The 23,348-nt window shown below is 58.7% G+C and overlaps 2 protein-coding genes across 3 annotated transcripts in view; both read left to right on the top strand.

Annotated features, from left to right (window-relative positions):
- The first annotated feature begins 534 nt into the window (after positions 1-534).
- On the top strand, positions 535-2,896 carry NPW (neuropeptide W). Its single transcript, XM_074919451.1, has 2 exons — positions 535-990; positions 2,495-2,896. Exons 1-2 carry the CDS (start codon positions 601-603, stop codon positions 2,528-2,530), a joined length of 426 nt encoding a protein of 141 aa, XP_074775552.1. The 5' UTR covers positions 535-600; the 3' UTR covers positions 2,531-2,896.
- Positions 2,897-12,592: 9,696 nt separating this feature from the next.
- NHERF2 (NHERF family PDZ scaffold protein 2) overlaps positions 12,593-23,348 on the top strand; it is a 38,230-nt gene continuing 27,474 nt past the window's right edge. For both annotated transcript variants that reach the window (XM_074919810.1, XM_074919809.1), the window contains exons 1-2: positions 12,593-12,809; positions 17,056-17,313. In XM_074919810.1, the coding sequence (XP_074775911.1) occupies positions 12,600-12,809; positions 17,056-17,313 (468 nt within the window). In that variant the 5' untranslated portion in view covers positions 12,593-12,599. The remainder of the gene's footprint in view (positions 12,810-17,055; positions 17,314-23,348) is intronic.

The following is a 23,348-nucleotide window of genomic DNA, read 5'->3' as shown; positions in this document are numbered from 1 at the left end:
GACTGCAGAGGTGCTTGGGGCTGAAGGGGGGGCTCAAGGATGCTCAGGATGCTTGGGGCTGCAGGGGAGATGGTCAGGGCGGCAAGGAGGGTGCTTGGGGCTGCAGGGGGGTGCTTGGGGCAGCACTGGGGGCGCTCAAGGATGCTTGGGATGCTCAAGGATGCTCGGGATGCTCGAGGCTGCAGGGGAGATGCTCGGGGCTGCAGGGCGGAGCTCAAGGATGCTCAGGATGCTCGGGGTTGCAGAGGAGATACTCGGGGTGGCAAGGAGGGTGCTCGGGGCTGCAGGGGGGTGCTCAGGGCAGCACTGAGGGTGCTCAAGGATGCTCGGGGCCCTGGGGGGAGGATGCCGGCGTCCGGGGGGGGAGGTCGCAGGGGGAGCGGGGAGGGGAGGGGGAGGCTGAGGCGGCAGGTAGGAGGTGCGGGGGGGCTGTCAGCGGGGCGGCTGGGGGCTGCCGGGGCGGAGCCGCGGGGTGCCCCTCCCGACGGCGGTATAAACCGGCGGGGCGCGGGAGCGGGACAGGCTTCGCTGGGGCGCCCGGCGCCGGGGTGCACCCCTGCCCGCACCCCCTGCCCGCAGCCCTGCCCGCAGCCCGGCGCGATGGCGAGGGGGCAGCTGTCGGGGGGCGCCTGGGGGGCCCTGGTGCTGCTGGGGCTGATGCTGCCGGCGGGAGCCTGGTACAAGCACGTCGCCAGCCCCCGGTACCACACGGTGGGACGCGCCTCGGGGCTGCTCATGGGCGTCCGCCGCTCCCCGTACCTCTGGCGCCGGGAGCTGCCGGCCGAACCCCCGCGGCGCCCCGGGGGGGCTGCGCCCGCCGCCCCCCCCCCTCCGCCCCCGGACCGCCCCGACGGGGACACCCCACCGCCCCCCCCGCCGCCGCTTCCCGGCCCCGGCCGCCTCCTGCAGCGTCTGCTCCGGAGGGGCTGGGGCTGGGGGGGCCCCCGCCCGGCCCCCGCCCGGCCCCCGCCGGGACCCCGCGAAGCTCAGGTAACCCCCCGGGCCCCGACGGGCGGCGGAGGGGGGGGGGGTGTGGGGTGGAACCCGGGGGTGTCGGCGGGCTTGGGGGGGGGATCGGTCTCTCCACAGCGCTCCGGGGTGCTTGAGGGGTGTCAGCCGTGCTTGGGGTGCAGGAGCTTTGCTGCCGTCTCTCTGCGGCACCCTGGGGTGCTGGGGGTGTTCCACCAGGTAATGGGGAGCGCACGGGGCCATGGAGGGGTTTCACCAGGTAACGGGGGGTGCACAGAGCCTTGGAGGGGTTCCAGTAGGTAATTGGGGGTGAATGGAGCCACGGGGGGGTTTCATCTGGTAACTGGGGGTGCGCAGAGCTATGGAGGGGTTTCACCTGGAAATTGGGGGTACATGGAACTTTGCTGCGGGCACCGGGGTTTCGGGGTGCCCCAACCAGAGAGCTGGGCTGCCCCATGGCATCACCCAGGAGTGGGGGGCTGCCCCCCACCACCCGCCGCACCTGCTGCGCGCCAGCGCTGGCTGGGCTGGGAGGATGTGGGGGGGCGAGGGGAGCCGTGACCCCACGGGGTGGGGGGGTGCAGCTCCGTCACCGCTGCGGGAGCGCGGCCGCGTGCGTTGAGTCTCTGCTGCTGTTTTGAACTTGAACCACAAGGTTTGTCTCACCCAGCAAAGCGGGCCGGGAGGAGGGGGCAGTCGTTCCCCCTCCCCATGGGACGCGTTTGGAGGAGCTGCCCTTTGGCTTTAGGGCAGCAAAAGGAGGAGCTGGGGGATTTCTGTGCCTGCCCTGTTTGGTGTATCACCAACCCGCAGCCCGTGGGGCCAAGCTGCCAGGGCCAGGAGGGGTGTCAGTGGGGCCCCTCGACGGGACCCCCCTCCCTGCCCGCTCGGGGCTCAGCCAGGCTGCGTGGGACTGCCGCGGGGCTGGTTCCAGACATTAAATTTCTTTCCTCTTATGTAAAGCTGGAGGCAACATCCAGCTGAAATCCACGGAGGCTTGTAGCTGTTGGATCAGCCCTTGAAACACGTAGCCGTATTCCTCCCCCACTTCTTTTTTTGGAGGAAATCAGGGATTAGGATATTTTTGGGAAAGCCTAGACAGGTCAGCTCAGCCCGACGTTGTGTCTGCGCTGGCCCGTTCCCTCCGGCAGCCTGGCTGTACGCGGGCAGAGCAGCCCCAGGTACCGTGGTTGGGGCTCTGGACCTGCAGACGTGTGCGCATCCCTCGGATCTCACAGCCAGATTTCCACGGGAGCCTTGCAGGCAGGTCCAAGCCTGGTATTTGGGTGTCTGTGTGGGCTTTATCTGCGTGCACCATGGGAGAAGGGGAGTCTGCAGCCACCACAAGCCAGATCAGAGCCCACGGAGAATATTTCATGAATATCAACGAATGCACTGCTGGTTTAAGCACTGTTGGGGGGGAAATGGGGTCCCACGTGGGGAGGGAGGTGGTGGCGAGGCTGGGGTGTGCAGACAGACACTGAGATGAGGCTCCAAAATAACCTGGCCCCTCTTCTTCTTTCAGCTTCTCCCGCTTGAAGACGTGGCTCTGATCCGCTGAAGGGCCCTGGCAGAGCTGCTTCAAGCGCCAGAGGAGCACTGACTGCCCGAGGTGGAAACCCTTCACCCTAGCTGGCAAGAAAGAGTCTCATCCGTGGATCTCCGGGTACTCTGGCCTCTCTGAAACCATACAGACAATTGCATTCCAAAAAATCTGATTTTTCATAGCCGCTGTCCAGACACAGTGGTAAATTCATCTTGTTTTCAGGTCAACCTAGTGCTATAAACTTGGGGAGAAATAAAAAGGGAAGATATTTATTTTTGTTTATTTTTTTTAGATTTCTGTACTGGCTTGTTTGCAATATGATACAAACATGTACTGTTTGCTTCCTAGAAACCTGCCCTCATTAAAATGAGAATTGATCAAAAGAAATTTGGGCTTCATTGTGCTGTGTGGGCTTTTTTAAAAGCAAAACCTGCTATGGCTCCGATCGGGGCAGGCACTTCAGCAGTTGGGTCACTCCCAGTTTTTTCTGAAATGATTTAACTCCTTGACACAGTTTTTTCTGCAGCTTTACGGTAAATCTCTTTTACTGCCCGTCAGGGAGTTACTGCCAGGCTAAGTGTCAATTAAGATGACAAAGTTAGAAATCTTTCCTGGACTGGACTGAACAAAAGCTCTGCGAGTCCTCACTGCTTTGGTGGTTTATTTGCCTGCTTAGAGCTTAACATTATATATGTCTCTGCTGATGGAAATAAGTGTTATTTCCCGTTAAAACAGGGAGAAGCCTCGAGGCGAAGGTGTGCTGGAAAGGGTGGGATCCGGGCTCTAGAGAAAACTGAGGTTTAGGGTCTGAGCCCAGCTCCCGTGAATCATCGAGCTCTTGCCCGCCAGCGCTGGCAGATTTTGCAGGAAATCTGGCAAAAAGAGACATTTCCACTCCTCTCACATGAAACGCATGCTCCTGCCAAGCCCCCGCAGCCGACCATGGGGTTTGTGCTGCCTTTGGTTTGGATCTGAAAGGAAAAACCCATCACGGTGCTTGTCGGGGGAGCTGGGCACATGCCGAGCCCTGCCACCCGTGCGGCCCCTTGCACCGGGGGGCTGCTGTCACCCCTCGCTGGGTCTCCGGGAGGATTTCGGGGTGCTGTAACACATGAAGGATTGTTCTCTCCTGGTTGATTCCCAACCGGTTTCTCTTCCATGTCACTTCTCCCTTCCCCCATCATGATTTTCCAATTTCTGCTCTTCGTTAGCGCGGCGCAGTGCTTGGATGGGTCAAATGAGACATGATTGCCAATAACCCATTAGGCAGCTGCACTTGGAAAGGGCCGTACCTGTCAGGGTGCCAATCAGGCAGTGGAGTGGCTGCCGAGGCCCTTCTTGATGGAGGTAAGTGATAAAATGAGGGAGAAAATGTAAAGGTCAGCTTCGCGCAGGGAGATGCACAGAGAGGGGGGGGATGAAGGACGATGTGATGAGAGACGCGACCTGAGCGCGCTCTTCCACCCTCATCTGTCGGAAAGAAACACTTGTACATGCCAATTACTGGGGCAAAACCAGCGCGACGCTCAGTTAACCACAAGCCCTTCACTTCTCACCTTGTAAAATAATTTTTCTGTTGCTGTGGAGGAACAATGAGCCAATTCCCCACTGAGGCTGTAAAATAATTTTCTCTGTGCTCCCAGCTCTCCAGAGAGGTCTGGGCCTTCCCTAGGGGTCAACAAGCCCAATAAAATGGAAGAAAGCTTAAGAAGGTGTTTAATTACCCCTCCCGCCTTGGGACAGGACCCAGCCATCCCTGATGGGTGTTCATCCGATCCCTTCTAAAAGACTGGTCCTGGGGGAGATGCCAGAGTCCCCACCGGCTGCTTCCTGTCCCACTCACTCTGGGGGGCTGCATACCCAGACCACAGTGACCCCACGACTTGGACCATGGGGATCTCCTGTCCTGGCCCCCATGGATACCCTGAGATAAAATGCAGCCCCAAGGGTTCTCAGGGACGATGCTGAGTCCCTGCTCACCACAGCCTGGGTTTGCAGCCGGAAGAAAAGTGGGGGGATGAAAACTTGCAGGGGCATCACGGACAGGCTCAGAGCCTCAGCAGCGTGTTGGCTCCTGACCTCAGTCAGTCCCAGTGCCCTTGACTGCCATGGAGCAGCTTTGTGGGGGGGTAACTGCAGCCAAGGAGGGCAATTCCCAGCACCTCTTTGGGCTTCGGGAGACATGGGGGGCTCATAAACCCCAGATGATGGTGGAACACCTCACCCCTTCCTTCCCACCATGTCCCGCCAGGTCACAGGCTGTAGGGTGGTGGGCAAGGGGTGCCAGGGGTGCTGGGGGGGCAGTGGCACCTGGGTGGCTTTGCCATGCCATCCTGTGGCCACACTGATGCCAGGGCATGGGGAGGGCTGAGGAGCAGTGACAGGGGTGAGGATGATGCCACCATGTCCCCATCCCTGCACCCTTGCAGAGGGGGGAACGGCTCCCACGGGGGATCCTTTGTCTTCATGGCCCTAGCCAAGACCATGGGCCCAGGAGGGATGGAAGCTCTGGGCTAAAGCCCATCCTGATGCTCCATGTTTAGGATTAGGGCAGCCCAGGGATGGGGCTGCTCCTGGTCTCGGGGTCCTGATGGGGCACATGTGGGGTTTGGACCTGGATCTGGCCAGTGGCCCAGGTCCATCGCTGAGGTGCCACCTGGGAGCTCTGCAGATCCAGCACCGCCGGGGCCGGCTGACGCAGCGAGGCTTTCCCGGACGGGGTGCGCCGTCACCCAGCCTGGCGTGCCAGCGGATGCATTTTGTTCCTGACCAAGAGGCAGGCGAGTCCCAGGGGCTGCGGCGGGCAGGAAGACGTCCCACCCCAACCCTGCCCGAGCCCGGGGCGGCTCCTTTTCCTTCCCGGCTCCCCGGCCTCTCCCAGGGGAGCAGCAGCATCCACCGAGGCGGCCGGGCACACCGGGGCTGGGGGCTTTGGGGAGGGCAGCGTCGGGGACAGGAACAGGCAGCCCCGGGGGAGCTGGTGTGAGCTCACACCGGGGCTGGCCCCCCCACACACACACAATGGCTGCAGGCCCCTGCGTGCACCAGGAGGAAGAAAACTCCCCAAGGAATTTCCTCCATCGTCAACTCTGCCCAGAAGCTCTTCCTCGCCCCGGCGGGATGCAGGCGGTTGGGGCTGAGCCGAGCCAGGGTTGTGGCCCTGCTTGGGTGGGGGTCAGCTGAGGATGGAAAGCCCTTGGGCAGAGCTGGGTAGCCCAGACGGTCCCTGTGATGGACCTGAAGGTCCCTGTGGGAGCTGCAGGCTGCCAGGGGTCTCATCCTGTCCTGTCCTGCCAGGCTGTCCACACCTTCCCGCTGATGCTGCCCCAGGGAATCGACTGAGGCTGGAGACAAGGGGTAGGAGCTGTGGAGAGCAGGAGATAACGGTATCTCTGTGCCTGCCGCTCTGCCTATTTCCAAGTTGTCCAGAGCGCTGATAAGGTGTCAGTGGCGTAGAGACACGGGCAGAGATCTTCCTGGCTGAGCTGTGGCAGTCCAGGGCTATTTATGGGGTGTCCACAGGGAAATGCCAGGTTGGGACCCTCCTGCGTGCCTCACGCTCCCACTCATGAGTCTCTCCTCAGGGTGTCCTGAGGGCTGTGGCAGTTCCTGCCTCCCCCGTGTTGACTGTACACAAGGGCTGTATTTGGGGAGCGCCCATGCTGCTTCATGGGGGCAGCTCACCTGCCCTGGGCACGTGCCAGCGGGAGCAGAGGTGACCCATGCCAGCACTGTCCTGCCTGCTCTGCCTGGCTCTGCCTGCTCCCCGGGCATCCTGCCAGATCCCCAGCCCCTCTTCTGGGGACATGTCCACTTGCTGCCAGGTCTGGCACAGGAGCAGCTGGTAGTGCAGCAAAGAGAAAACATCCTCTTGGGGTCCCCTCCAGGGTGCTGAGACACTGGGTAACAGGCACCTCCCCAGGCCTGAGTATTTCCTCTGTCTGATTTTCTGGTGGATATTCCTTTGAATGTGTGCAGGAGAGAGCAAAACCCAGATGCAGCCCCATCGGGCAGCGGAAAGAAGCCGTCCTCCCCCAGCCCAGTCAGGCAGCATCTTCAAGAGAAGTGGCCCCTTAACCCAATTGTGCTCCCAGAATCCTGTCAAGAGCTGCAAACACCTCAGGGGCCAGTGAAGGTCCCTGGGGGTGCCCTAACCCTTCTGCTCCTGCCAAGAAGATGTTGCAGGAATGGTCCCAGCCCTCGTGGTGTCCTTGGGTGCTGGGGTGGCATCCAGAGCTGGACATGCCAAGCAGAAGAGGTGATGCCTCCAGAATTCTTAGCCTGGGCCATGACTTTCACAGCACAGTCAGATTACAGCTGGGCACGGCCGTGCTAAAACACCAGCACTGTGTTCCCAGCACCCCAGAGTGCTGCGTCTGTGCTGGCGGAGGGGATCTCCCAGCTGGGTGAAGCCAGCAACCCCCCATCTCCATTCACCTCCATCCTTGCAAGAGCCTCTTGAGGTGCTTCTGCTGCTCCCCACTCAGGCCACCCCCCCCCCCCCCTCCCCCCCAGGGGCTCGGGTCCAGCTCCTACATCTGGTGACCGGGGCCTCCACTCTGCTTCTTCTGGCAGGAGAGGAGCCGGCTGTGGTGGAGGACTGCACAAATGAACACCTACATCCACGTCCTTGCTGCCGCAAGCACAGGGACATGCTGGTGTGACACCAGCACTAGCACCAGCTGGCACCCAGCTTGGGACAAGCTGTGCCAGCACCAGCCTCTCCAGGAGCAAGTCCCTTTGCAGTCATATTATCTGTGTGCTTTTCCTGTAGCTGCTAAAGACATTTAGCAGACCTGGAGTATCGTGTCCAGTTTTGGGCACCTCAATACAAGAGAGATATCAAGGTGCTGTAGCAAGTGCAGAGGAGGGCAACAAATCTGGTGAAGGACCTGGAGAATAAATCCCATGAGAAGCGATTGAAGGAGCTGAGACTGTTTAGTTTGAGGGGGAGAAGGCTGAGGGGAGACCTCATCACTCTTTACAACTACCTGAAAAAACATTGTAGAGAGGTTGGTGCTGGTCTCTTCTCACAGGTAATTAGCGATAGAACAAGAGGGAACGGCTTTAAACTCCAACAGGGGAGGTTCAGACTGGACATTAGGAAAGAATTTTTCACAGAAAGAGTGGTCAGAGAGTGGAATAGGCTGCCCGGGGAGGGGGTGGAGTCACCATCCCTGGATGTGTTTAAGGGCCGTTTGGATGAGCTGTTGGGGGATGTGGGGTAGGGGAGAACTTTGTAGTGTCGGGCTGATGGTTGGACTAGACGATCCCGAGGGTCTTTTCCAACCTGACTGGTTCTCTGATTTTTGGCTTTTCGAGGGGAAAATGGTGGTCAGTGGTGGGGCTGTGGCCCTGCACGGTGCTGGCAGAGGGGTGCCCGTGCCGCAGGGACACAGCGGGTGCGGAGCAGAGCGGGCTGGGGCGCGGGAGCAGCGTTGTTGCTTCCACACTTGTCTGGGGGGGTGCGGGCACGTGGGAGGGCTCAGGTGTGCCCAGCCTGGCTGGGGACTGTCGCCAGCTCCACGCCTGCACAGCACCAAGTGTTGCTGGGCCCCCTGCGGCTCGGTACCTACAGCACTGCTATCTGCTTGTAAATAAAAAAGGACCTGGGCAGATTCCTACCTGTCAGCTTGTGCAAGAGGGATCTCCCAGCTCTCAGCAGCATAACTGAACTTTCTGGACTTTCACAACACACAAAACATATAATTAATCCTCCTAATGATCAGTTCTCCTTCTATCTCTATAAATCTAACCTGGAAAATGTTTACAGCTCAATAGTGCCACACACAGAGGCCTAGAGAAAATGAGATGGTGCTTTTTATGAGCTCTCCTCTCGTTCCCAGTTCCTCTGGTAGCACAAAAAAATCCTTGGCCTTTCCCCACTCCTCGGGAACTGCTGGTCCCCAAGAACAGACGGGACGCTGCAGCCCGATGGCAAAACGAGGAAGGAATGAGCACGGCCACATCCATGCCAGGCCGAAAGCCCGAGACTTCACTTATTAATAGTCAGAGCTGATTACTGCAGTAGCAATGGATCTCTGCAGCTCCCAGTGGGGACCATCAAATCCCACTGCCAGCAAGAGTACGTCCCCAAGCTTCGGCTGAGGGACCTGGGTCTTCCCCCACACCCAGGCAGAAGGTGCTGTGGGTGGCCGAGGTCTCCTGGGATGTGGAGCCTGGCTGCAAACCAGCCCAATGAGCTCCAGCTCCGCGGTGGGAAGCTGGGTGTGGAGCGGGGGGTGAATAAACACTGGCCAAAACGTGCTGACGGGGAGGAGGAGGCTGCGCAGGAGGAAGAGCATCTCCCTGCCAGCTTCTCCCACGGCTGAGATGGAAACTGGTGTCTCACGAAAGCCGAAGGGAGGGGTGTCCGGCAGCGCCCAGCCTTTTCCTCACCCTCCCCCTCCCCTTGGCGAAGCTCCCATCCCCGAGCAGGACCAGCACAAGGGAGGGAGAAGCCACAAGATCTGCCCAAAGCCATCCAACAGGCTCCAGGTGGAGCCAGGAGCAGACAAAGGGTTCCTGGGGTCTAGAAAACATGTCCTCTTTGTCAGAGAATAGCCCAAAGGCACATGCAAAACACCTAATTTCTTCAGAAGAACCAGCACTCCATCGCCAGCTTTGGCAAACCATCCTCCCCCTCAGAGATCCCCTCGCCCTGACCTCTGCCAGAAACAAGCCAGCCTGGACAGGCTCAGGTTATCAGCTGAGGTTTTGCCAGATTAAGATGGACTTTATGGGCTCCAAATCTCACTCCATCCAACGCACCAAGGAGCCAGCTGGTCGAGCCTAATTTCTGTAATTGTGAAACTTTTCACAACATCTGTATTTTGCATTAGTCAGGCCACAGGATCAGGCCTAAAGCAAGGAGGGCTCAGGACACAGGTGGAATTCTCTGTCACTGCTCATTCAAGTGCAGTGAAGGAATTAGAAGCAGATGTCAAACACAAAGAGCTTCAAACCCTTCCAAGCCAGTAAGCACACAGGTCCCGTGAACCTCCTCAGCTTCCAGGCTGGCCCAATTCAGACTTAAGTATCTGCCCAAATCAAAACACACGGAAATTTAAATGGAAAAACCTTGCCCGTGAAGTATCTGCTGGATTTAATCATGGCTCTGTTATACCAGTAAGTGCAGGAGCCCTCCTGTGATCTCTTTTTTTCTACAACAGACCACAGATGGGAAATGGCAGGATGGCCTTGAGAACTGAGGGGGTTTTGTACCGTGCAAGGCCGCATTGTTTCACAACACGTTTTCAAGTTCTTTCCAGCTCCTTCACACGAAGCTGGAGCCACCCCCATCAGCTGCAGTGAAAAAGTACAGCATTTCTCTGTGAACCACATCCGTGCCAAAGCATGTGCTGAGCTGTGCACCCCAGGACACCCCAGCCCCACGCACCCGGCAGGGCTCAGAGGCATGGCCACAGCACGGCTCCATCAGTCCACACAGTCTTGGGATTGTGAAATAAATCCTCCAGTTTAGGCTCACATGGTGTGCGACCAGAAGCAGGCAGGCAAAAATCCTGTGCTGAGTTGGGGCTCTACCCTGTCCCCATCCCCTGTGTGTCCCTCAGGAGCGGGGACCGGCAGCAACTCGGTCGGGGTCCCGATGCCCCCAGGAGTCAGCACTGGGCTGCTGCTGCCTGCTGTGCCCAGTACGGATGGGCTGGAAGGTGCCCTACAGCCTTCCTGGGAGCAGTTTGCAGGTCCCAGCATCTCTGCTGGGTTACGTCCTCTTGCCAGAAAGGTGGCACTCAGTACCTGACCCTCCTTAATTTCTCTGCAATGAATAGATGTTTTTTTGGGAAAAAAAAAAAAAAAAAGCCTTTTGGAGATGCTGAGGTTGAAAAAAGCAAACAAATCCAGGTCGCCCCCGGAGAAAATGCTTGTGCTCAAAAAAAAAGCATTTTTGAAAAATGCAAGCATCCCATTTTCACTTATTTGACATTATTTTTTCCTTTTTTTTTTTATTTTGCAGGCTGCCAACACTTTTGAAGAGACATTCAAAAGGGTTAAAATACTGTGTGACCACCCAAAAGATTTTTTCCCCCTGTGTTTTTATTGTACTGAATAAAAAGAAAAACTTTTTTGTTCAAATAAACTTGAAACAATTCCTTCTCCCCCCCCCCCCCCCCCGTTTTTTTGGTTTAGCCAGTGAGTGGAAAAATCAATTATTTGCACTTCTAGCCTGATAAAAAGCTTCAGGACTCCACAAAGAGGCTCAAGGGAGAACTTGCCTTGTACAGCAAATAAAAGAGTGTCTGAATTTCCCAGCTCTCTGGCCTCCTCTCGTGTCATGCAAGATTTTGTGCCGAGATCGGTGCTTCTGCCTATAGGAAATGAGGATGGGAAGAACTGCCAGAGATAAATAATGCCGTTTTTTTCCAGGATAATGACTCTCCTCTAAAACATGCCACCAAGCATCTTTTTGGTTCAAGCATCTTTCCTTTGAAGAGTGACTTTATGGATGACTGCAGTGGAAGTTTTTTTTTTTAAGCAGACTACAAATTAAAAGCAAATCAATATTAATTTCTGGCGTCTTTTATTTACCACTTCAATCTGGCTGCTGCATTTGCTTCAGCTTTGTAAAACTCTGGTAGGAAAGCAGCTGAGGAAGGAAAAATACCACTGAGGAGAGCTAGAAACCCTGTGACACGGGAACGCGACACAGCTCCAACGCGGCGACAGCTCATCTGGGTCATCTCCTCCTTGTGAAAGACTTCCAGGAAACGAAGACCAGGAACACAAAAGGGCGAAGATGGGGATCTCTGTGTGGCACCAAAACAAGCTCATTTGAGGTGAACCCTGGAGGGCCTCTGGCAGGGGCTCCTGGGATGGAGGAGGAGGCTTTCCCCACTGGGAATGTGTGGGATCGGTGCGGCAGAGCTGCCGGGTAACAAACCCCAACCCGTGCCCTGTTCAGGAGGACACAAACCATTTCTGAGCTCCTTCACGTGAACATATGAACATACCCATGAACCTACACATATGCATGAACCTACACGTAGGTACGGACCCACACACGAGCTCTGGATGAGCGGCCTCTGCTCCAGGCCCTGCTCTTCATCACCTCCCCTTCACGGGGTGGTCCTTGCTTGTGTCCCAGAAAGCTGCGTTGTCCCATGGGTGAGTCTTGGCCCCGGTAACCCCTTCCCGGAGGGGAGTGGTGATGGGGGCCCTGGCCCGCAGATGCAGGGGGGGGCCCAGCTCAGCGGCTTTGTGCCGGCAGCGGTCCCCAGGCTGGCCCGGAGGGTGGTGGGCTCCAGCCCGTGGGGCTGCCCACCGCCCTGGCCCGGGGAGCTCCGGGGCGGCCCCGGCCCGGGGGCTCTGTGCAGCACCGGGATGGGGGGGTCGTGCTGCTGGAGCTGGAGCTGAGCCCGCACAGCCCCGATCCGTGAGCCCGGGAGGCCACGATCAGCTCTGGGCATCCCCACGCCCCCGGCTCCGGGGCTCCATCGGCTCCCTCCACCCGGTGTTGATCCTGGGGCCGGTTCGGTGTCGGTCCCGGTGCTGATCTTGGTGCTGGTTCCGGTGCCGGCGCCAGTGCCGGTGATGGGTCGCGGTGCTGGTCCGGTGCCGGCGGTCCCAGTGCCGATTTCAGTACCGGTGCCGGGTCCGGGTCCCGATCCCGGGTGCCGGGGCCGATCTCGGTGCCGGTGCTGGTCTTGGTGCCGATGCTGGGTCCCGGTCCCGATCTCGGTGCCTGTCCTGGTGTCGGTCCCGGTCCTAGGTCCCGATGCCGATCTCGGTGCCGGTCCCGGTGCCAGCTCCGCCCTCTCCGTCCCCGTCCGCGGCTCCGCCCCGGCTCCTCCCGGCCCGTCCCCATCCTCGTCGCCATCCCCGCCCGCCGCGCTCCCGTCCCCGCGGGGCAGCGCGCAGCATGGCCGCGCTCCGCAGCGCCTCGGCCCCAGCCCCAGCCCCGGCCCCGGCCCCGGCCCCGGCCCCGGCTCCGGCTCCGGCCCCGGCCCCGGCCCGCCCCTCCGCGCCCCGCCGCTCGGCGCCCGCCCCGGGCCGCCCATAAAAGGGGCCCCGCGGCCGCCCGCCCCCGCCCGCCCGTCGCTCCGCTCCGCCGGGCGCCCTGGCCATGGCCAAGGACCAGCTGAAGCCGCGGCTGTGCCGCATGTTGAAGGGGGAGAGCGGTTACGGCTTCCACCTGCACGGCGAGAAGGGCAAGAGCGGGCAGTTCATCCGCAAAGTGGAGCCCGGTTCGCCGGCCGAGGCGGCGGGGCTGCGCGCCGGGGACCGCGTCGTCGAGGTGAACGGGCTCAACGTGGAGCAGGAGACGCACCATCAGGTGCGGGCAGGGGATGGGCAGGGCGGGCAGCGGAGCGCGGACACCCCCCGGGACCGAGCCCCCGGGCTCCCGACCCTCCCCGCCGGCTTGGCTCCGCTCGGCTCCAGCCTCCCGGGGGTACGCTGGAGGGGTGGTTTTTCTCCGAAAAATATCTACTCTGGGGCATCCTTAGCCTGGCCAGTGCTGGTGGTTGATGCGGTGGGTGCCCCCCCTCCCCCCCACCCCAAATCCTAGGCCTGGGCTGCAGGGGGGGCTTTGTGTGCCTGGGACGGGGCGTTCCCGTGAGCAGGGTTGTCTCGCTGCGGGGGAAAGGCTGTGTAATGGTGTAAAGGTGGGAAAGGCGAAGGTGTTTCGGTATGGGCAGGGCCCCGCTGCGTTATGCAATCTGTGGTGGAAAGGAATGGGGAGATCCAGGCTTTATTTCCGGCTCTGCTGTGGGTTTTCTTGGCCACTTCGGGCGAGCTGCTCCTGCTTGTGCAGCTCAGAGTGTGTAAAGGATGCCTTAAAATCTACTGATAAAGCTCTGCAGATGTTCAGCAGTTTGACTGGCTTAAGTGAGATAGGGCTTGTGGGGAAATAATGGCTGTTACTAGACCAGGGCTGTGAGTGGGGGGGGGATCCAAGCGAGCTGTTTCTCAGTGCTGTAACAGGAGCTGCACCCTTCAGGCTGTGTCATTTTCTGCTTATAAAACAGAAACTTTTATTTGTTAAACAGCTTAGTCCAAAAACGAGATTCAGGCTGCTTCTGTCCCCCCAGCAGACCTGGGTCGATTGTGTCCCTTTGCCTGATGGCCTGCGGGGCTCTGCGGGGTTTGATGCTTTAGTAACTTAAAACATATGGCCGGCCCCACTGCTGGCGCTTTATCGGGGCAGAGCAGGGATGTGCCTTGGGTAGCTCGTGGACCCGGCAGAGTTTTGGGGGGTTGTGGGCTCCTGGGCTTCACCCACCTGGTGTGGATGTTGCTGTGCTGAAGGTGAGGGAGAGCCTTCCAGGTGGCTCCAGTAAAGCCTTGGGGACTCCTCTCCCGGGGCTCCGTGGGTTTTCATGGCTAATTGAGCCTGTTTTGATGATCAGAGCCAGCTGTGTGAAAGTTAATGGTTTGCCTTGCATGTGATTTCAAAACCCTTGAAGGAGGATCCACATCTTTGATCTGGCTGGGCAGAGAGAAGGGTTGTGGTCTGTAAGGAGCTGTGTTGTATTGGAAGCCATCAGAGCTCCCTGCTGAAACTGGGGTGCTAGGGATGGGCAGTAGCAGAGCTGAGACAGTAGCTGTGTCTTTGAAACGTGTGGGGTGTTTCCAGTAGATCAAGTGAAAGGGGAGAAATTTTCCTGTCTTCCATTTTCTGCTGGTGGAGGCGGGATTCAGCCCTGACACTCGCTCCCCACTGTGGGACGGTGTCCCAGGCTCGCTGCCGTGCTGTGATGGTGTTAGTGTGTGTGAGAGGGAGCAGCCCTGCCCCGGGACATGCTCTGGGATCACCCTTCCTTCTGCCTTGATACAGCAGGAACCTCTTCCCCCCCACTCCCCCAAAATACCCAGCCCTGTTGGACTGTAGGAAGGGTGATGTGGTGGTGGGTCAGACACTGTCTCTTGCCAATTTAGAGCTGCCAGTTCACTGAGGTCTCTCCTCCTTGCACTCCCAAGGTCCTCAACCTTGAATAAGTAACATTTAACCATGTGCGTCTGAAGCTGCGGTGGGACAGAGCCTGCAGCAAACAAGGCCTTGCTGTTTGGGTGTAACTCTGTTTCGAGCTGGAGCTGGCGGCATTTGTGGCTTTGTTCTCTGTTTTTTCCTGGCCTTACCCAAGGAGCGAAGGCAGAATGTGTTTTCAGGGCGTTTCATCTCTTGGATGCAAAACTGCATCCTGGTTCCTCACCCGGGCAGGGCAGGGGGTGCGTGGGGCAGAGCAGTGGCCTGTGCTCAGATTGAGGAAAGCCCCCAGGTCCTCTCCGAGGTTGGCAGCCTGGTGGGCAGGCAGGGGCATTGCTTTGGGAGTGAGAGGGATGAAGCGGGCCATTCCCACCAGCACTGTGAGCCTCTTTCCTGGGCAGCTGGTGTTTGACAAGGGTGGAAGGGCCTGGGCTGGCTGGGACTGGTGTAGCCAGGGGTGAAAGTCTGTTTGGGTGGAGCTGCGGAAATCATGGGGCTGGGACCAGTGCTGAGAAGGTCCTGAGGCACCAGATGCTCAGGGGAGGCTGTGTCATCTTCAGAAAAGCTGCGGACTCAAGGCTGTGACCATGGCTCGGAAACGGGTAGGGTGCCAGGCTCTGCTGGTGCTGGGCAGGACCTTGCTGTGCACCTGGATGCTGCTTTGCCTTTGACCTCACTGCTCCATCCCCAGTGACCTGCTGCCTGGGGAGTTTGTCACAGAAAGCCCCTCTTGCTCATCCCTGCTAACAGGGAGAGGGCGAGGGGCTGCTCTGTGCCCGCTCTCCATCCCTGCCTGGCTCAGCTCGCAGGGGTGGGGGGACTCTTGTTCTGTGGCTGCTCTTCCCAGGGCTGTTGGGGAGCTCAGCAGTGGCCGAGCCACAGCATCGCTCTCTGCAGTCCCTCTGCGTTTGGTTGTGGCTCTGTGGGACCCTGCTCCCTGCTAGGGATTAACCCTGGTGCCCTAACTCCTGAACCACCCAAACTGCGGGCTCAGGGGATGTCACTGGGCAGGACCCAGCACATTTCTCTTGCATTTTCCCTACAGGCATCGCCTGTCTGCATCTCCTGCCACTGCTGCACTCCCTCTGGGACAAGTGGCCTTGCACAGGCACAGCCTTGCCGGTATCGGCAGCACTGTCTGATGTCGCATGTAAATAGATCTGAAAGGGAGCAGATGGATTTTCTGGGGCTTGATGGAACAGCACCTTTCGGGCTGGTTACAGATGGGAGCCCTGGGCACACTGCTGCCTGATGTGGCGTGTGGAGATGGAGGCTGCAGCCTACAGCGGATTAGTTGGTTCAGGACAAGCAGCCTTGTTGGCAGTCTATAAATTTCTTGTTGGTTTGTTTTATTTTTTGTTTGCAGATACCGGCTATGTTGACCTTGAAGGGAGCTTGCAGGGGCATAAATAAATGCTAGCTAATTGCACATTAGGCTCATTTGTCACTTATAACCTTGGTGGTTGCAGTGTGTCTGGCTGGTGTGACCTAGATCAGAGCAGGAGCCCTGTAAGGAAGCCCAGAGCTGCTTTGGGGTTTTCCCAGCACACCTGGGGGGGTCACAGGTCTGTGGTCTTCAGGGCCACCTCATAGCTGGATAGCATTGCCTCCTCCTCGGAATGAAGGCTGTGCAGGGAGGGGGTGGCCCAGCAGAGCCAGCCCTCTGTGGCTGCTGGCTGGGGTCTGACAGCAGTTTCCCTCTGCCCTGCTCCTGTGCATGTTCTGGATCTGCCCTGGTGTGATTTACCCCTCTGCCTGGCTGCAATCTGCTCCTCTCCCTGACGTGGTGAGCTCCTTTCAGAGCTGCTGCCAGTCACTGATCCCTGTGAAGGAGCTGGGCAGTGGCAGGACAATGGTCCCCATTCAGTGCTGCCTGGAGCTGGATCCTGGCAGGGACGGGCTCATCTCCCACTCCCAGCACTGGTTTCCCTTATCTCTGCTGGCCCCTGGCACGGAGCAGGGATGAATGCACCGATTGGGTTGTTTCTGTCATAAATTCACCGGGATGGGGGGGGTAGCTGATATATGGGTGCAGTGGGGAGCACCCAGAAAGGGCAGCCCGCCAAATGCACGTATGAGTTCTTGGTGCCTCCCTGTGCACCCTGCCTCTCCACCCTGACCTGAATGTGGGGGAAGAAAGACAGCCCAGACTGAGGAAATGAGGGTGTGTGGGACTGTTTGTTTGGTGGGACAGATGATGTCCCTCTAAGGGACAAAACCAGGCAGCAGGGTTTCTGATCCTCGCGGGCAATGAAGCAGACTCTGAAAGCTCCTGTCTGAGCAGAGCAGGTGATTCAGGGTGGTCTGTGCAGCTGCTCTGGGCAGAGCTGTCATGGGGGTTGCAGGGCATGGGGTGGAAAGAGCCATCACCATCATCACCTGGGGCTGAAGGCAGTGGGCACTCCATCCCAGGCATCCCCCAAAGCCAGGCTTTGCCCTTCTCCCCCATCACCGATGGCTGGAAGTGACAGCAAACTTGCAGCAAGACTGAAGCTGCAGGAGAGAGGTGGGGAGTTGATGGTCCCTGGGTCCAGCTCCTGCTGCAGCTGGGAAGTCCCTGGGGTTTCTGCTCAGTAGTTCTTCTCCTTTCCAGGTGGTGCAGCGCATCAAAGCCGTGGAGACAGAGACCCGCTTGCTGGTGGTGGACAAGGAGACGGACGAGTACCTGTGCAGCCTGCGCCTGACGTGCACCGAGGAGATGGTGCACAGCGGGATCCTGCTGAACTCTGGTGTCTCTCCCACCAAGTCAGTGGGCAGCGACAACGGGGAGGTCTGGAAGCCGCAGCTGGATCTGAGTGGGGGCAGCCTCCAGAGACACTCGCACAGCTTCTCCTCGCATGGCAGCAGGAAGGTGAGGGCAGAGCCGGGCGGTGTCTGGGGCTGCTGGGTGCAGAGCTTCTCTCTGCAAGCATGGCTTGCTTCCCATCAGGAAAAAAACTCCTGTACGTGTCTGTTGGCTTTGGGGACCCCCCCCACTGTGTCCTGAAGCAGTGGGTGAGCTGCCTCTTGGCCTCATTTGCCCTTGCTTGAAGGGCTGCACTGCTCTCTCCCCTTATGTGCCCCTCGAGTGTCTGCTGGGGGCTGGTGGGGGGGTCATCAGCCCTGGGGACGAGTGACCCCACAGTGCCTCGGCCTGGGTCAGCGTCCCAGCCTGGGTCTCACCCGCCCCTGGGGACAGGCTGTGTAGGGACAGGAGCAAGGACGCAGTGAAGCTGGAGCTTGTGAATGAGCCTCTCTCCCCTTCATTATTTGCAGGAGAGAGGGAACATCTGGGGCGAATGTGTTCTCAGCTTTTTGCTTAAATAGGAAGGAAATTAGCTCTTTTTCAAGTGGCCTAGGTCTGGACTGTGATTCTGCAGTAAGTGCCTTTTATTGGTAAACTCCTTTCCAAAAAGGAAAGAATTTGGGGTGGAAAACGTCCAGTTTCCATGGCTGCCTTGCTGCTGGGGCCGGGCTGGCGGCGACGGCGCTGCCTTGCTCTCAGCAGATAACAGGGTTCAGTCGCGGCGCTGCCCGTGTTTAGGGCGTAAAGGTGGCAGGGGCAGCATGTGGCTGAGCTGGTGACTCTGTCACCTCTCTGCAGCTGTCTGTCCCCTTCCCTTCTGTGTCCCCACCCTGCAGCCCCCCTGTGCTTGCTGCTCGTGCCACCGGGCAGGGAGTGCTGGGGCTCAACCACCTCCTCCAGTGTGGAGCTGCCATGGGCGCACTCTTCCTCCTCCTCCTCCCTCGGAGCTTGCAGGGGCTGTGGTGCCTGGTGGGGCTCTGCCCCTCAGGGGTGGGATGGTGGCTGGATGCTGGCCCACAAATGGGGCTGCTGGGAGGACATGGGAAAGTCAGGAAAGCTTTGTGTCCTCAGGAGCCCCCCCCGGAGTAATGGCTGAAGAAATTCCTCCTGCAGATAAGAGCCGATGCCAGTGTGAGGCAGGAGGCAATAAGGAGGGGGGGGGGTGTCTCACCTCCAGTCCTCCCCTTCCCTTGCAGAGGAGGAAACCCCCTTTCCTGGGGCTGGCAGGGGCAGCGTTGGAAGCAGTATTTACTACTTTTTTCCCTTATTGCATGATTTGTAGCTGTTTGAAGCTCTGTGTGATGATGATGGGTGTGTTTCCCGTGGGAGGCTGCTCACCCCCAGGATGGCTGGTGGGAGAGGAGCTGTTCCTGGGGGTGGGGGTGGCTGGGCATGGTTGGGGGTGGCTTTCCAAGCTGGAGATTTCCTATCCTTTCGTTTGCTGGGTGCAATCCAACAGCATGTGCTGACGGGAAGTCAGGCAAGGGGAACAGGACAGTCCTTTCCGGCCTTTGGGTTTCAAGGAGGGTGGGACAGGGAGAACCAGGCAGGGTTGGGGTGCGAGGGGGGAGAAGCCCCTGTGAGACAACTCAAAGGGGCTGAGGGGCTTGGCTGGGGGCTGTGGCTGGGGTATTTGGTGCTCGTTGTGCCAGAGCTGGGCTGGTGTTTGGGGGAGCCTGAGCTGGACAAAGGGAACCCACTCTGGGGGTGATGCCCACCCTGTTGGGTGGGGGACAGGGGCTGCTGAGAGGGCAGAGCTGAGCATGTTGGATGTTTGCAGAGGCTCAGGTCAGCGGCTGGCTTGTTCCTGCCTCCATGAGCGGCAACTCTTTGAAGAGTTGGGTGTTGCAGCCTTCCTGGCCAAGGTCACTTCTCTGTTCAGGGGCCTTGAGTGACTCTGGTACAAGGTCAAGGGTGGCTGGAGTAGCCGGGCTTGCATCCTGCTTGTTTCAAGACCAGCTCCAGGCTCCTGGTCTGGGTGATGTGGCTCTCCTAGATCCAAAAATAGCTGGAGGCCAGGGGAGCTATAGGTCACCCCAGTTCCTGCAATGCTCAACCCTCCAGCACCGTGTCCCTGCGTGGGGTAGCTTGAGCCTGATCCCCATCCTGCAGATCACCAACACTGGGCCCCTGTGGGGTGCCCAGCTCCCGACTGCAGGGGCTGTTTGGGAGATTCTGTCCTGGCTGTGGCAGCTGAGGTCCAGCCAGAGACTTGTCCCCAACCAGGTTTGGAGGGGACAAGGCTCTGAGCTGGGTGGCACTGGGAGAAGCTGGGTTTGGGCTGGAAGCGCTTGAGTCTTTTGTGCAGCTTTCCTGGAGGCACTTGAAGGAGGAGAAAAGGCAGCTCCCTTGGCCCCAACCTGCCCCTGTAGGAACTGGTGCTGATGCTCCAGGCTGCTCCTAGGGAGCAGCATATTTTCTGAGCAACATTTGTTTATGTAAAGGCTGCAGTTTTCCTTCATTTGAGGCCGGGTTTTTCAGTGCAGCCTGAAGCACGAATAATTGAAACAAAGAGGAGGGAAATCTGACAACCAGGGCAGCTGTAGTGCTGGGCAGTGGGGAGGTGCTGCTGCAGGCAGGGTGGGCAGGGCCCTGCCAGCCTCCCCCCATGCTGCCCTAGTCTTACTTTCTAAGAGGAGTGACCCCCCGGGAGAGCTTCTGTGGGTGGGGAGGTCAATGTGCACCCCTGGCAGAGACCTGGCATCCAGGACCTCGTCCTCCAGGAACCACGGTAATGCCATGAATAATTCAGCATGTATTTAAAATCAGGCTGCCTGCCCTGAGTGAGCAGGTCAGCAGGGCTGCTGGCACTCTCCCTGGCACCCTGGGGACTCGTGGCTGCGGTGGCACAGGGAGCAGGGTCTGCCTTGCCCCATCCTATGTCCTGCCTGTGCTGGAGGGGTTTGCCCACTTGCTGCCTGCCCCATGCTGTGTCCTCTGGGAAAACCCTTATGCCATGTACTCCCCTGTCCCAAACACGTTCTCATGGCCACTGGGCTGTGTTCTGCCTGGCACCCATCACTGAGTCCCCTGGGAGGTTCAGAGGTAGCGGGTGAGGGGGTGTCTCAGTGTCGGGGGCCGTGTTGGGTGCTGAGCAGTTTTTATTGCAAAGGTGCCTTTGAGACAGTGGTGTGAGCTGGTGGTGGCTGTTAATTAAATGCCTGGGCTAACAGCTGGTGTGCTGCGGGGCTGGCTGGTGCTGAGCAGTGCTGCTGGGTGCTGGCCTGGATGTTGCTGGCCGGCCTGGGGGTGTTCAGTGTTCACAGTGTGCTGGCAGTGCCTTTGGGTGTTGCTGGGACCCCTGTTATGGCCACGTGGGTTAATGAGCCACGTGAACAGCAGCCTTGGGATTTGCTGCCTCGCTGCTTTCTCCAGGTGTGTTTGTAGGAGAAACAAGAACAACAGGGAAGGCACCAGGACGCGTTCGGTGTGATGGGGTTCTCTGCCATCGCAGCTCTGGTTGCACCGAAGCACGACTACAGGGGTGGGTGTGCAAAGGGACCTTTACAGCTGGTGTTTATCTTCTGGAAAACAAACCCACATCTTCTAGCTGCTGGATTCAAGCAGCCTGTTGAGTCTAGGAGTTTTAATATAGGGGAATTTGCAGCTGGTTGTTGATCTGTTTAGGGGGGACGGTGTCACTGCAGCATTGCTGCTGGCAAACAGCGGGAGAATGGGTGACCCTCGCCAACACTGGGGGTTGTGGCTGGTGCTTTGTTGTGACAGTGAGCAGGCGTCGAGCCTCCTGCATGCCACCTCCTGCAAGCTCCTCGAGAGGAGCTGGTGTGCCTGAGGACCCACACACTGTGTCCTGAAGGAGGATGGGTGAGCACATGGGTGCCTATCGGGACCCACAGGTGTGGGGCCAGCGCTGACATCCAGTCAGTAAATATTTACACTTCTGTTTGGGTCAGGAATAAGAACTTTTTCTGTTGCAAATAAAACACTGCGTTGCAACATCTTCAGCCTCCAGCTTTCTGCCAGAGTGCTGGAAGGGGAGTAACTCGGGACAGATGTTTTTGGAGAACTTTGCCAACTCAGTTGAGGCCCAAAATTTAGGGCTTGTAGAATAACCACAAAGATGTAATAAAACCTAACATGAGCAGAAATGTCTGCAGTAATTATGTGATTAAAAAAAAACACACAGGAAAAAAAAAAGCATGGCTTAAATTAAAGCACTTCCCTGCAGCATCCTGCACTCCCCAGGCCTCAGTGGCAGGCTCAGACCTGTGGGGAGATGTGGATCGGGGAGGGCAGCGAACCTGGCTGAGGTTCTTGCTGTGCTGGCAACAGCCTGGGGAAACCCTCCGGCACAGAGCCCGAGGAGCTGTGGTCATGTCCCTGCAAAAAAAAATTACTGGGCTGCATGGGGATGGTGAGGGGTCTGGGTGCTGCAGGAGCAGCAGCAAAGACAGGCTTACTTTTGGGCTTAGTGCTTCAATCGTGTCCCAGAGGCAGGAGCTGGGCCAGCGTGTGGCAGAGCTGCGGGGAAGCCGACGCTGACCCCGCTGCATTATTGATAGTGCTGGGCTCGCCGGCATCATGTGTCGCCGGGCCGGGCAGAGTCGGGGCCAGGGCTGCAGGCAGTGCGGGTGGGCTCTGGAGCTGCTCCAGCTCACAGCATCTTGGGGATGGAGGTTGGGGCATGTGGCAACTGGAGGGACCCTCTCCAGGGGTGGCAGTAGGATGCTTCCCCCTCGCCTGGTGGGACAGTGGCGTGGTGGCTTGTGGCCATCTGGGCTGCGGGAGGCTCCTATACCATGGACTTTACTCGGAAGCATGGCGTGTTTTGCTTTCTTGGGAGCCTGCCCCTTTCCTGTGCAGGCAGCAATAGGATAAATGCCAAAAACCAACTGATTTTTTCAGACCATTGGTCTCTCCGGCTTGGTGCTTGGTTAGAAGGAGCAGGATGAGACTTGCTTTTGTCGAGCCCTCTCAGTGTTGGGGTGTTTCAGGAGCTGGTTGCACTTCTGTCCCTCCCGGGGTGTAGGCACTTGGGAGCAGTGGGGTCTGTGCTGCTCGAGGGGCAGCAGGTTTGGGGCTCTGCCCCCCCAGCCTTGCAGGTCCCCACAGCGGGACTGGGGCAGCCCCAGCCTCGTCCCCGACATGGCCCCGTCTGCTCGTGCATCAGCAGTGTGTTAACTTCTGATTCTTGTGCGTTGGCTTTGATATCGGAGTGGGGTTTGTGGGAGCCTGGGCTCGGGTTGTGATAAGCCCATGGAGGAGCGGTGTGGGCTGGGTATTGCCACAGCACTCAGAGGAGGTGCCGGCAGGGAGCTGAGCCTCGTCCTGCTGGATGCAATCCAGGTACAGGATGGGACACTTACCCGTGCCACTGTAAGGTGAAGAAAACAGTGTGCTGCTCACCATGCTGGGGCACGGTGGGGGCAGCCCTGGCTTCCAACCCTTCCAGTGCTGTGGGAAAGGGGTTTAGATGCAAAACGCCTCCTTTGGTGGAGACTGTGGCTGTGTCCCATCCCCCAAAATGCCCGGGAGCTGCAGGTGGGCTGCAGGGACAGAAGGAGGGGGCTGAGCAGTTGTCCCCCAGCTGCAGCTCGCCTGCCTGGGCTCGGTGTGGGCAGTGGGTCCCACGGAGAAGCTTGTCTGGGGGGTTATTTTTGTGCTGGGGCAGCGCAGGAAGCCCCTCCCGGGGAGGAGAGCATCCACCCCACAGCAGAAACTTCCTCCGCTGCGATATTTTTAGTGAAATACAAAGCGAGTGGAAGGGAGCAGGAGGCAGGAGGCAGATTAGCATCGAGAGGAGCTGCGCCTTGCCAAGAGCCTTTGTTCCTGGGGCCACGTGCTCCCAGGGGGCACCTGCTCCTGCAAGGGAACAGTGGGGTCACCCCTGGGACCTGCCACCTCCCTGGGAGGGGGACAGAAGTATGGCAGGGGGGTTGTCTGCATCCCAGCCCATTGCCTGTCTACAGAGCGGTGACGCTGCTGTCACCAAGAGATGCTGTGTGTGGTCCAGCCAGTGCTGTTCCCTTCTGCATCCTCAAGTAATCAAAAGCTTTCCCTCAAAATGGCTTGAAAACTGATATTAAATGGGAGCTGTTCAAAATGCATCTTGCTCCGGCACAGCCGGCCCTGGCCCCCTC

This window comes from Athene noctua, chromosome 15 (assembly GCF_965140245.1).
Source record: "Athene noctua chromosome 15, bAthNoc1.hap1.1, whole genome shotgun sequence".
Classification (NCBI taxonomy): domain Eukaryota; kingdom Metazoa; phylum Chordata; class Aves; order Strigiformes; family Strigidae; genus Athene; species Athene noctua.
Note: the sequence above shows the minus strand (reverse complement) of the source record. Positions and strands in the feature narration are given on the sequence as shown.